This window comes from Ammospiza nelsoni, chromosome 1, assembly GCF_027579445.1.
Source record: "Ammospiza nelsoni isolate bAmmNel1 chromosome 1, bAmmNel1.pri, whole genome shotgun sequence".
NCBI classification, from domain to species: Eukaryota; Metazoa; Chordata; class Aves; order Passeriformes; family Passerellidae; genus Ammospiza; species Ammospiza nelsoni.
Genome location: NC_080633.1, coordinates 130068726 through 130081169, shown reverse-complemented (window position 1 = coordinate 130081169; position 12444 = coordinate 130068726). Strand labels below are relative to the sequence as shown.

Below are 12444 nucleotides of genomic sequence, written 5' to 3'. Positions count from 1 at the left end.
GAGACAGAAAATTTCCCCACTATCAATGATTTGTGTTAATTCAAATCCATCTGTCTGTCTGTGAGGTGCAAATGATATGACAGAAAGTGTAGTACACTTCATGTGCATGAATGTACAGTCATTGCTCCTCAGAGAGATCCTGATGTATTACAGTGTCAGGACAAGATATTGAGTCTTACAGCAGCTATCTATTATTCATGCTGAATAATCTGTTATTGCTGTGTGGGGACTCTTGAAAGCGTAAAGTCTGTCTTCCCCAGCCGTTCCTACTCTGTTCTGTGATTGTGGAGGCAGTGGAAGAGATGACACAATGTATGTAGTCGATTTAGATGGGACAAGATCTTTTTTGCTTCTCAGCTGAGTGTGCAGCAAGGGTGGAAGAAGTACAAACTGCTAGATAGATGCAAAGCCTGCATGTCTTCTCACATTTGAATGTACATTTTGGAAGATCTGTGCAGAAGTATGGGCTAAAATATAGGGTGACCAGATTCTGTTTTATGCTAGGCTTCCTTCCACTACTGTGTGTTCACACACACTTTAAACCATTGCCCTGACACTATAAATGATTCTGAAGGCAAATGAAAATTCAGGCTGTTGTATTTCAGAGGGTATTCACTGTGTCTACACTTATCTTTGGGGCTGGAGGAGATCAACTTGTAATTTGAAACAGAAATAACACTATCAGCTTCAAAATCAGAGTTTCACCTAGGGCCTTTCCCTGCCTCCCTCTTCTCTCGGCAGTTAAAGTTCAACTATTTCATTTGTAAATGCAGCTCTGCGATACAATCAGAAGCAGAGAGGAGGGGCCATTAGCTCAGTCAGGCAAACAAGCAGCTCTGGCTCCATCATAAAGACCCTGACTGTAATGTTAACTTCTGCCAGGAGGGTAAAGTATCCCCCACCAGCCCTGCTGGAGCCCTTCTTTATTTTCAGTTGTCTTTCTTAGGGATGTGCATTCTCCTCGCTCATGCTGTTGATTTATTTTCCCTGTTTGTGGAATGGAGGGGGAGGGGGGAGGGATGTCCTTCATGTTCTTCCTTCAGGAATCCTCCCAGATCCCAGGGGTTTGCTGCCCTCTTCTCTGCCCTGTGAGGGGTGCATTAGGTCTGTTTGAGAGACCAGTTTGAGATCTCTTCTTTCCTGAGCCCCCTTATTCTTCTGGGGCAGGTTTCACATCCTCCTGGTTCAGGAGTATGTACTGCTGGTTTTCTCAGTCCTTTTCCTTGGTTCTCACTTTTGGGGTTTTGTTTTGTTTGGTGTTTTGTTGTTGCTTTTTAAACTAAGGGCAAGTGAAAAGTAGAATCAAGTTAATACACAATTGCCCCAAATTATTATGTAATGCACATATTCCTCACTGGGCTGAAAATTAGATTTTTAATCTAGTTTCTTCTCTTGTGTTTTATGAATGCCATCCTGACTGAAAGCTATTGGTGGTATTTCAGTTCATAATGTTTGCTTTACATCAGAATAGTCCTTGGAAGACTTTGGTGGTGGGAGAAGACTCCCAGGTCCTGTACAGATGACACACACCTTGTCCTATGGTGCCAACTGAGTTAATGAGAGGGAGATGATTAGTGGCTATCAAGTTGTAAGTTTTTGTTGTAGAAGGAGAGCAAGAGATGGATTTCTGAAGCAGGCAAGCAGGGGACTTGCTAGCTCAGTTGGTTAATGCTGAGGTTGTGGGTTCCATCCCTGGGTGGGCCATTAAGAGCTGGGCATGATGATGCTTCCCAGTCCCTTCCAGCTCAGATGACTCTGTGACTCTCTGAATGCAGTGTCAAGGTATGTGGATGCTGTGGAACAAAGAGAACTTCTGAGAAGAGGTAGGAAGTAGTTTTATGAATATTTGAAAAATTCCTTCCCAGTTTGAAACACAGGGTGAGGTGCATCTTTAAAAAGGAGGAAAGACTGTGAAGGGCCCTTAAAGTGAAATACAGGAGTATCTATTGATGGGATGAAGAAAGCAGTAGTGTCAATGAGATGTGAAGAAAATGTTTAAAATAAAAGGAGTAGAGTTTATCTTTGTCCCACTGAATTTGAATGAGCTGTCAGATGAGCAAGCCATACCTAAGGCAGCTGGAAAGGGTGAAGCAAGATGATCTGTGTCAACAAATAGTGCAAACATACAGAGCAGGGTTGAGGAGTGGAACAAGTAAGGGCTAAAGACCTGACATCCACATAAGGCACGTTTTAGGAGGTTTTATCTCAGATTATCTTTAGTCAGTTCCCATGAACTAAGCAACTATGAGCAACTGGAGGATCTGAGTGCTCCTGGAACGTATCTTTCTGGTCTGGCTCTTCCAAAAAGAATCTAGTTCGTGTATTCTGAGCCTCTGGTATGAACCAAAGCATGATAAGTTGGGAGAACCAAATGATTCACCTCAAATGTGAGCTTCTGATCCAAACTGAAGCAGCAAAATATGGCTTTCAAGTTTGTTCTTCCCAGGATAGAGTGTCTTTGCTGGACAGAAGTGGAGGATAAATGTGTGAATTGCCAGAGCGTGCATCATAGCTGAATTAAAACCTTTTTATTTTATTTTCCCATTTCTTGTTATGTATTTCTGGAAGTTTAATTGTTGTTTGCGCCACATTTTAAAAAGTAATCTCTCTGGCACACAGATTTTCATCACAGTGAATTGCTTGAGCACAGACTTCTCCTCACAAAAAGGAGTAAAAGGGCTTCCTTTGATGATTCAGATCGATACTTACAGCTACAACAACCGCAGCAATAAACCTATCCACCGAGCCTACTGCCAGATCAAGGTTTTTTGTGACAAGGTAAGTGCAAAGCACAGTTACCATGGATAAAGGAGGAATCTTGTTAGGCAGTTTATTGTTGCTGTATTTTAGACCTAATTAAACGCTGCTTCTTCCCTTAAAGAATTGTATTTCATCATAGCATTTGGTCCAGCTGTATCACAAATCTAACTGATTATCATGTCATTATTTTACTGCTTTGCAGCCTTTTTGGCCCTGATTTCTCAGCTTGTGAGCAATAGTTGGACTGTTTAAGGATAGCATGTTACAGGTCATGATTGTGGAATATCAATAAAGTAATAGAAAATACAAATGCAAATATCTCTATTTGGAAGGTCAGTGCTGATCACAGGCTCACTCACATAAGTGGCAGTCTGTTGATGTCCTCCCTTCTGACAGCCAGGATAGATAGATAAACTTCATATCAGCTTCTCTGACAGAAAAAATGCACTTTTCAGTGAGGGTCTGCCAAGCTCCCTTTTATAATGCAATGGAAACCAGCAAATTCCAGTGACACAGCTGATGGGTTTTCCCCCTGCTTTACTTACAGTTATTTTAGAAACTCTTATGTTGCTAGGATTTTCTTATCAAAAGTAAAATACAAAAAATATATTAGCCATTCCCATTTTGTAATTCAGTAACTATTTTTTTGTATGTGTTCACACCCTCTTAAGCAAAATTTTGTTTTTTTGCTGTAGGTATGACTGCTCCTCTGTGGAGACTAGTAAGATGTTTCAGCACCCAGACATAGATCATGCCTGAATGAATTAGACAGTGTCATGGTCAGCAGTGTATATCACCAGATAGAAACAGTTCCTCAGAAATGTCAGTGATGATACTTCAAAGAGAGTGTGACCACTTTTCAGTTTTGTTTAGCATCTGTCAGCTGATGACTTTCTCCATGCCGAGAAACATCTTTCATAGGGGAGCTGATGCCTGGATTCTAGTCAAGGTTCAGGGATTCAGGATCCTACATCTATTTAAGTGACTTGGAATTTTATCCAAATTAGTCTTGCCATCCTACAGGTGGGAATAGAAAGACAAAAGGCCATGCCCCAGGCAAAACATAACATTAACTTTTTAATGGAAAGGGTAAGAGTTCAACTGTTTCAGGTCTCTGTGTTGCTGCTCCTTCCCCCTTTTCAGTTCATTCCCCTGTTGCCGTTTTGACATCTTGAGGGCTGATCAGTCAGTTGTGTTAGTGGAGGAAAATCTTTGGAAGTAATGAATGTAAATGTTTGCACTGAGGTCTTTTTGCAGCCAAAATGCTATGCTTTTAATTGTAACTTTGAATGTCAAATATTGAGAGATTTGAAGCTACAGCTGGATCTTAAAAGCTCAGTAAATATCAAAGGAACAAGTTGTTTTCATCTACCTGTTTCTGAAGCGCAATAAGAGAAATTTGAATTATTTAAAAAAAGGAAGGAAATTCAGAGCACAAACTCATCAAGGGTGACCTCTAGATACAACTGGTGGAGATTTTGAATAATAAATGTTCATTGCAGCTATTGGCTTAATTGGAGCTTCAAGTATCCAGACAAAAAAGCAGGAAATGAATGTTGAGTCTATTAATCAAAACTGTCTCAAAGTAGGAGAGATCACGGGGTAGTTAAAGTGTTATACACATCAGAAATTGGAAGTGGAAACTGAAGGGCTCAAGGGTATTGATAATAGGCTGTATATGTGTTTAATATAAATATATACACACATGTAGAGCTTTTTAAGTTAATGCAGGTGTGAAAGTGACTTGAGCAAATGAAAATTACTGAGGTCAATGCACATGACAGTTTGTGCTAATTTGCACTAGGTAAAAGACAAACTCTTGCTTCTCCCCAAACTTATGTTGCCAGATCTTTACCAACATCCATTTGTCACAGGGCTTTTGTAAGTAAATAAATGTTTGGAGAATTTCCACTTGCTGGTGGCACTGGGAGAATTCAACGTCCTCAGAGGAAGATAGCTGGTGTGGCTGGGTATCCTCATCTTTCCAAGATGTCAAAATAAACCCCTGGCTCTGGTTAAGGTGGTGCTAAATGGTTGAGTTTCTCTTGCTAGCCTGTGGCTCTCCCCCCAGTGACATGGACAAAGCTTGCTGCCTCTTTGCGGAAGGCCATGAAGCTGTGACTGTTATTTATTGCCTACCTCCTTGTCCTGATGAATTGAAGAGGAACTATAGGAACATAAAAAAAACCACTCAGCAATCATATAATGATCTTTATATATTCTGAAAGTGTGAACTGCTCTGTTATGCCCCAATCTGACAGCCTCAAAGAGAAGCTGATGACAAAAGTACCTGATTTATTACAATCACCTGGCCTGGTGGTACTGCACAGTAAATTCCTCTTCCCTAAGTGTGAAATGTTTCTCATTCTGCAACATGGAAGAAAAAAATGTTTCTGTGCCTGAGGTGTTATTAAAAATGTTTCTTTCTGTAGTGCTGGTGCCTCTTTAGAACCAGTGGATGTATTTGTATATTCACTTAGATAAATCACAGGTGGAGGTGTCCAGTTTTTAAGAACATTCACTGACAAATTAATGTCTTGTAGCTGCAACACAGTGTAGCTGTTGTGGAAAGAGTTATCTTTGAAAAAATAAATCTGCATTTAGCTAAGTGGTACATATTATATATATATAAATTAGTATTTATTCTGGCAATTCCTTCATTTTAATATTAGTTTACATATAAACTAGAGAGCAACGTGAACTAACATCCAGTATGTGCTTTGTGACATAAATGTATGGAGATAAATGTTGCAAAGGCTGTAAATGTTACTTAACAAATTTAACTTTACCATACTTCCTATTTGTCATCCAATCTTTTGCCCATGTTTGTTTTTCACTAGGCAATCTTCAAAGCATTTGTTACAGTCCACGTCTTGTTTTGTCAGTGCTAATTCTCTGCCTTGCAGTCATCAGTGCAGATCACTGATGCTGCATTATAAGTTTATCTAATTTTTATTCCTTAAGTAGGTTGTCAGGGAAACTTGCTACCAGGCCTATTTATATTTATATATTGCACAATGTTTAGCCACTGTGTATGAAAGAACTGGGACTTCAGAGCTACTTGATTTTCTATATGTGATTATCTGCTGAAAAGAAGCAGAACTTGACTTGGCAAATACCATAACATTGATCCAAAATAAAATAAATTAATCCAGTTTTGTTTAACCTGAAAAATACATGTTCTTTGGAATATGTGCAGTTCACACGTCCTTGTTTTTGGTGTGGATCATCATAGAGAAAATGGATTATCATAGAGTATTTAGAAACTCTAATTGCCTATTAATCTTTAGCTTTGGAGAGAGCTTTTATTTCCAGGCTAAAACATTCCACATCTCATTGGGCAGGCACACAGACATCAGCCTATGTCTATGTGCCTGCCCAATGAGATGTGGAATGCTTTAGCCTGGAACTAGAAGCAAGAGTACACATGAGCATCAGTGCGGTGCAAGACTTAAGTCTAAATGAGTTGAAGGATTAGGAAGAAAATACTTTGAGTCAGCTGAAATTCATAAGCTGCATTTTGTTAATAATTAGTAGCAGAAGTACTTTATACCCAGATATCAATGAAAAAATTAAGAACTAATTTAATTAGTTCACTGGTCACAGCATAGTTTATAGTCCCCAGTAGAAAGGTAATTTCTTCTGTCCTGAAGAGATGTGCAAACTGTGGTTTATTAGGTATGTGTCAGATGGCTCAGCTCTCAAAACTATGCAGCAGAAATGCTCTAGTAGGCAAAAATAATTGTGGTCTCATCCCTGTGACTATGACATCCATTCTGTAGGCTGGGCTGGCCCTGCCCTGTGGGCTGCTCCAAGTTCAAAAGGGCTGGTAGGTAGTTTTGTGGGTATTGCAGTTGCCACATTTGTGAAGTGGCTGTGGCACAAATAAACACTGCTAGATGGGAATGACTGCCCAGCCCAGGGATTGCCTGCCCCCCAGAGATCTTGGGGTGTGTTGCCTTGAATGAATGACTGAAGAGAAAGCTGTAAAGTGTCACCAAGTTCATGGTTACAAAGAATATTACAGAAAATCAGTAAAATATATTTTTTTATTATGTATAAAAGGCTGGATCCTCCTCAGTTTCTGCTTTCCTGAGAGAAAACTCACACTTGGTGCTGTGTGTGAAGTACTTTGATGGTTCATCCTGTTTCCTGTGAGCAGCAGAGTGGCAGCACCGAGTGATAGGTGTGGCTGTGGCCACCTGGCAGAGCCCTTTGTGGAGCACAGGTTTCTCAGGATGTGCTTTTTGCTGAACAGGGCTGGGGTGTGTATTTTTGCTCCTTTCTTAGAAAGAACAGGTGGCTTTAAAGGTTACAAATGTACCTCTAGAAACAATTTTGATAAGTGCACAACTCTGAATCCCTTGGCTTCTGCGGTTGAGGTTGGTGAGTGACAACTGGACTGGGACCTGTCTGGAGGCAGTGTTTCTGTTTGACACATTCATGTTTTCCTAAAGAGCTATTTCTTCCTCCAGCTCTTTCAGCCTCTGGAAATCTACTGATAGATCACAGCCAGGAGTGCATCTTTCCTTGCACTCTTTCTAAACTTGGTTCATTGACTCATGTGTGAATTTTGCCATCTTGAGTGGGTGTTTTTTGCTTTCTTTACCTCCCTCCTCTCCCTTTCTATTCAAGAAACTTCTAATTTTAATTTGGAAAAAAATTCTGTAATCTTGCATGCCAACTGTCTGGGAGCAGATGGATCTTCATTACCCTTCACAATGTGATAGGCATTATTTATAAAGTAAATTAGGAGAACTTCAAAGGAGGTGTTGCTGCTTTTTATGTCAATAACAAGTTTTATTTTTTAAACTTGTTGAGAGTGTATTTACATAACGGAAGCCTGCAACTTCCCAGGAGCTCCTGGTGCCTAATAGGGCAGTGCTACATTGCTTTCCTATTTCTGGAGAGCTTCTCCCAGTTTGAAATGCCTGTATTTTTCTGTAAGAACCCTTGCAATGTTGGCAAGCTGTCAGCACAGCCTTTTTGGACTGTCAGTTCTCAAAGGCTCTGCACAGCTGGCTACAGTGCAGCAATGCTACCCCCAGACAAATTGGGTGGAGGAGAGTTTAGGGAACACCTCAGCCCAGACATTATGTAAAATGATAGCAATCCTGCAGGTGTTTTATGCCATTACACAAAATATTTGGCCTGAGCACTCTGTCCATTGCAGAGACACTGGGCTTGGGATGCCCTTTGCACAAGCTGTGCTGGCATCAGTCCTGCTACAGACTGCACACTGCCTGTCCTGGCTCCTCCAAACCAACATGTGGATATGTTCCTCTTGCTGTCTGCAGCTCTGGGAGCTACTGGATGTGCCAGCTGAGTCTCAGGCACAGGTGATCCATGCAAAACCTTCCCAACAGACTGGACAGATCTGTCTTCAATGAAGTAACCAGTTTCTCTTTTAGCATTTCTGTGTTTCTGATGCTGTAGTTCCAGGCATTGCAGAGTACAAAGCTCATGGTGATTCCTCTTTGGGTAATATCTGTTTGTTATCTTTCTTGCATCAGGGAGCAGAAAGGAAAATCCGAGATGAAGAGAGAAAGCAGAACAGGAAGAAAGGCAAAGGCCAGACATCCCAAGCCTCATGTAATAATGGTGAGTGAAATGGGCCTTTCTGGTCTCGGGCTAAGTCATGCTTACCATGCCTCCCTTCACAGCTCTGTGCTTTGTGATCCACCTAGCAGCTGAAGGGAAGTTGAGTGCACTCCCTCTGCAGAAAAAGAGTGATATTACCTTCTTCAAAACAATGGCTGACCTGGATTCCCAGCCCGTTCTCTTCATACCGGATGTTCACTTTGGAAACCTGCAAAGAACTGGACAGGTAGGAAATAATGAAATGAGCAGGTGCCCACTTGCCATTTGGCTGCCTCTGCTCTGGGGCAGGTTTTAGGGAAGTAAATAACTGTTCCTGGGGGCCACTTGTTTCAGCTCTCATTTTGGTAAATGCAGTTTTGGCACATCACTAATAGAGGACCTTAGAAAAGGCAAGTACCTTTCTGAGTTCTGGATGCAGAGGAGTTTAGACTTCTTTGACAACTGACTTGTTTTGTTACAGTACTGTCATTCTTTTGCTTTCAAATATAAGGTTGATTTGTGACTGAAACACAATCTGGTTTTGAGTGTACTCTTTGGCTTGGTGAAATGAAGTGCCACCTTGTGGTAGCAGAGATCCCCCTCCCTGTCACAACTGAAAACGATGACCAAGCTCTTACCTGTGTAGAAAGGTCAAGAGTATGGTCACTAAACACCACTACCCGTTTTCTGTCAGCATCAGCTAGAGATCTGGAAATTCCTTGAAAAAAATATTTTCACTCTTCCAAGTAAAAACTCTGTCATGCTAATGTTAAATACTCAGTATTGGTAGTTATTATCATTAGTAAACATAAGTCTTTCCTAACTTGGCTCTTTTCTATTTTATCACCTGCTGGGAAGTTGAAAGCCTGAACTGGAGGGTTAGCTCTGACAACTTTTTTACTATGAACGTGTTATTTATTAACATCTCAGGGACCAGAATGAGACAGTTATGCATATGTTTATTAAGACAAGTAGTTGATGAGGAAATCTAATATGCATTGTGGGAATCCATAAAAATCAGAAAGTTTTAGGAAGGTTGTAAAAAGGACAGGCCATTTGGAATTGTCAGTTTTGAAGCAGTGAGAATTGTGGTTGAGCAAAGCACAAAGAGCACAGACGTTGTAATCACAGCTGTCACAGGCTTACTCTCCCAAGCTGGAAAGACGCCCACTCACATATCAGTGTTGGGTACCTTCTGTCCTCATGGCTTTCAAACCAAAATGGGGATTTGTTTCAAAACAGGAGACGGTGGAAACATTCCTTAGTATATATAATCCTGTAAATAATTTTCTAAACTAACTGGAAGATATCCCCATTTCCTAGCTCTTAGGCAATGTTCAGCCATGTCTTTTATTGCTGTAACTCATAGTTAGAGCCCTCAGCTTTGCACACACACACCTCTGAGCTATTTTCATTGCATAGTTTCAGAAGGGAAGGCTCCCAGTGAGAGCCAAGTGTGCTCTGAGTGCTCTGAGCCAGTGCTAGAGACCTGCCTGGGATGGCTTGCCCTGCCCTGCCCAGCTCAGCAGCTGCAGGGCTGCTGCTCTTGTTCGTGCAGACCTGCAGTGTGGGCACATTGTGAGGAGTTTGGTTGAGTGTTCTGTGAAGTGTTGGACAAGAGACTGTGATTTTATACCTCCCCTGCTACTGTCAGCTGCATTTGCTGCTGCTGTAAATTTGGTCCCTGTGACTCTCAGCTACATGGATTTCCACAAAACTGGACTTGGGCTTCTGCCCACAGCTGTGCAAAAAATGTTCAGCTGTACCTTCAGTAATTGTCTTCCCATTAAGGCTGTAGTTTAATCTTGTTCTTTATAGTTTAATTAGATTTTCAGACAGTATTAAATACATACAAAAGCTTTTGAGTGTTGTGGCTTAAACTGTATTAGGGGTTATTTAGGTGAGTAGCAATCTGATTTAGAGGATTGTAAAATAATTGGGAAAATTATATAAAGCAGGGAAGAGGGTAATGTCTCTCAAATAAACTTTGATATATTTCCAGTAGATGATATTCAACAACAGTTTCTCTAAGCCACGCTTCTTCCAGATAACAGTTTAGAACTAGTGATGTTTGTGTTATAGGAAGAAAAGGATTTTTAACATATGACAAACTGCAAAACACTTGTTGTCTTTTCTCCCTTTTGAAGTTATTCTGTTAAGCAAGTGTCTGAGTTTTGGGAATAATTGATTTTTATTTCCGTCCTTCTAGGTTTACTACAATACAGATGACGAGAGAGAAGGGTAAGATATTTATTGTTTCACAAGCTTTGCAGTTAACATTTTAAACTCATAGAAAGTTGATACAAAATATGAAATCAGATAAAACTGACCCCTTTCTCCCCCTTCCCTCATGTTCTCCCATGTAAACTGTTTGCTTTTTATGTCTGTATTTTAATACATTTCCAAGTAAAAGAGCCCTAAGTTTTGATACAGGAAGAGGACAATATATTTGATAATGAAGTAAGCATCTATGTAAGCATGAGGGTTCTCAAATAACTTAAAAACTGGGAATTTTTTATTGAAGCACTGGACTTCACTGCATTCCTGAAAGCTGTTTAGCAGTGCACACACATGTATGCAACAAATACAGGAACTGCAGAGAGAATGGCCAAGTGTCAGAAGAGGAAGGCAGAAAGAGAAGAGAGAACCTGGGAAGGACAAAGGTTGGAAATGGGAGCACTCCTGATCTGACTTTGGAGGGACTGGAAGAATTGATGAAAGTCCCTCTGATAGTTAGAGGTGCCATGAAATAAGGGTTTTAATATGGGCTGCTGAACTTCAGCCCACATTGTGTGCCAGCCCCATACTTTTATAAGTTGCTTGAATCCCCAAGTACACACCCTCAAGTTTGAGATTCTGGAGTAACATAACTGCTCCCATAAATCTGCAAAAAGTGACCTGTAGTAGGGACTGGCCAAGCACCTGCAGTCAACACTGACTTGAAAACATGAGGTTCTTTTTATTTCTTTTTGAAACTGATGCTCTTCATAAGGCTTACAGTGGAATTTGAGAAACAAAGGGATTTATTGCATCAAGCAATAACCACCCCCCTTCCCTCAATATTTAAGCAGTTAAAGGCCTTTGGGATTTTTCAAATTAGTGTGTAACATTGGAACGTTTTTTCTTGTCACCTGTCCCAGCCAGTCAATCTTGGCAATTTCAGAGGCCTGGATAGTTCAGATAAGCATCAAAAACTAAATCCTTGCGGTTTCTGCTTTTGGTGCTACATGAGTATCTAGTGGGTGTTTTTGCCAGAGTACAAAGTGAGTCATGACTGTTGCTGTTGTCTCCTCTTCTGCTGTGAGAACAGTTTTACTGTGACATGGTCCCTGTTTTGTATATTCTAGTAGCAGTGTCCTGGTCAAAAGGATGTTCCGGCCTGTGGAGGAAGAGTTTGGTCCTTCCCCTTTGAAACAAATCAAAGAAGAAGGTCTGAAAAGAGGTAACAATCCATTCTTAGCGGTTAAAAATCATTCTGTGGGACTCAAACCCTCAAACTGGGAGGGGCAGGTGTGGTTTGGACAAAGTCAGTTGTAGGATGCTAGTGCAAATATGGGTAGATGGGAGAGGAGATCTTTGTATCTGCAGTCTATAAGGAGGCATTTTAAGAAATGCTAAAAATTGCTTCAGGAAAAAAAAAAGGACTGTACTTTCTCAAGAAGGGATCAGGACACAAGTGTATAGAAAAAACTTAGAAAGTTTCTTGGTTCTTGGCCAAGCTACAAAGTTTATGAAAGTTCTACTAGCAAATCTGTGATGTTCTATTTTTAACTTTTGCTCATCTTTTCTGTTCTGTCTGGGATCACAAGCAAATATGCAAGATGCATTGGGTCAAATACAGAGACCTTAACAGGCAAGCTCCTGCTGACTGCAAACTTAGATTGGGTGGAATAAAATCAGAAATTTCCTACCTTATTAGAAATATAAAACATGGAGAGACATATTCCAGCAGATGTAACAGAATTGTTTAAGGGTTTGTTTCCCTTAACTGTTTTTACTGCCCAGGTGGGTATTATTACAGTTGCAGCAGAGCTTTATAGAAATTGCTTCCCACAAGCCCGCTTTTGCCAAGTTTCTCTGTTGGTTAGGGTGGTCTGCTTGAAC

General features: G+C 40.6%; 1 protein-coding gene across 3 annotated transcripts in view; it reads left to right on the top strand.

The window, feature by feature from the left end:
• GRHL2 (grainyhead like transcription factor 2) overlaps nucleotides 1-12444 on the top strand; it is a 64945-nt gene that overhangs the window by 37351 nt on the left and 15150 nt on the right. For all 3 annotated transcript variants that reach the window (XM_059479687.1, XM_059479680.1, XM_059479671.1), the window contains exons 9-13: nucleotides 2620-2778; nucleotides 8274-8361; nucleotides 8448-8587; nucleotides 10550-10581; nucleotides 11688-11782. In XM_059479687.1, the coding sequence (XP_059335670.1) occupies nucleotides 2620-2778; nucleotides 8274-8361; nucleotides 8448-8587; nucleotides 10550-10581; nucleotides 11688-11782 (514 nt within the window). The remainder of the gene's footprint in view (nucleotides 1-2619; nucleotides 2779-8273; nucleotides 8362-8447; nucleotides 8588-10549; nucleotides 10582-11687; nucleotides 11783-12444) is intronic.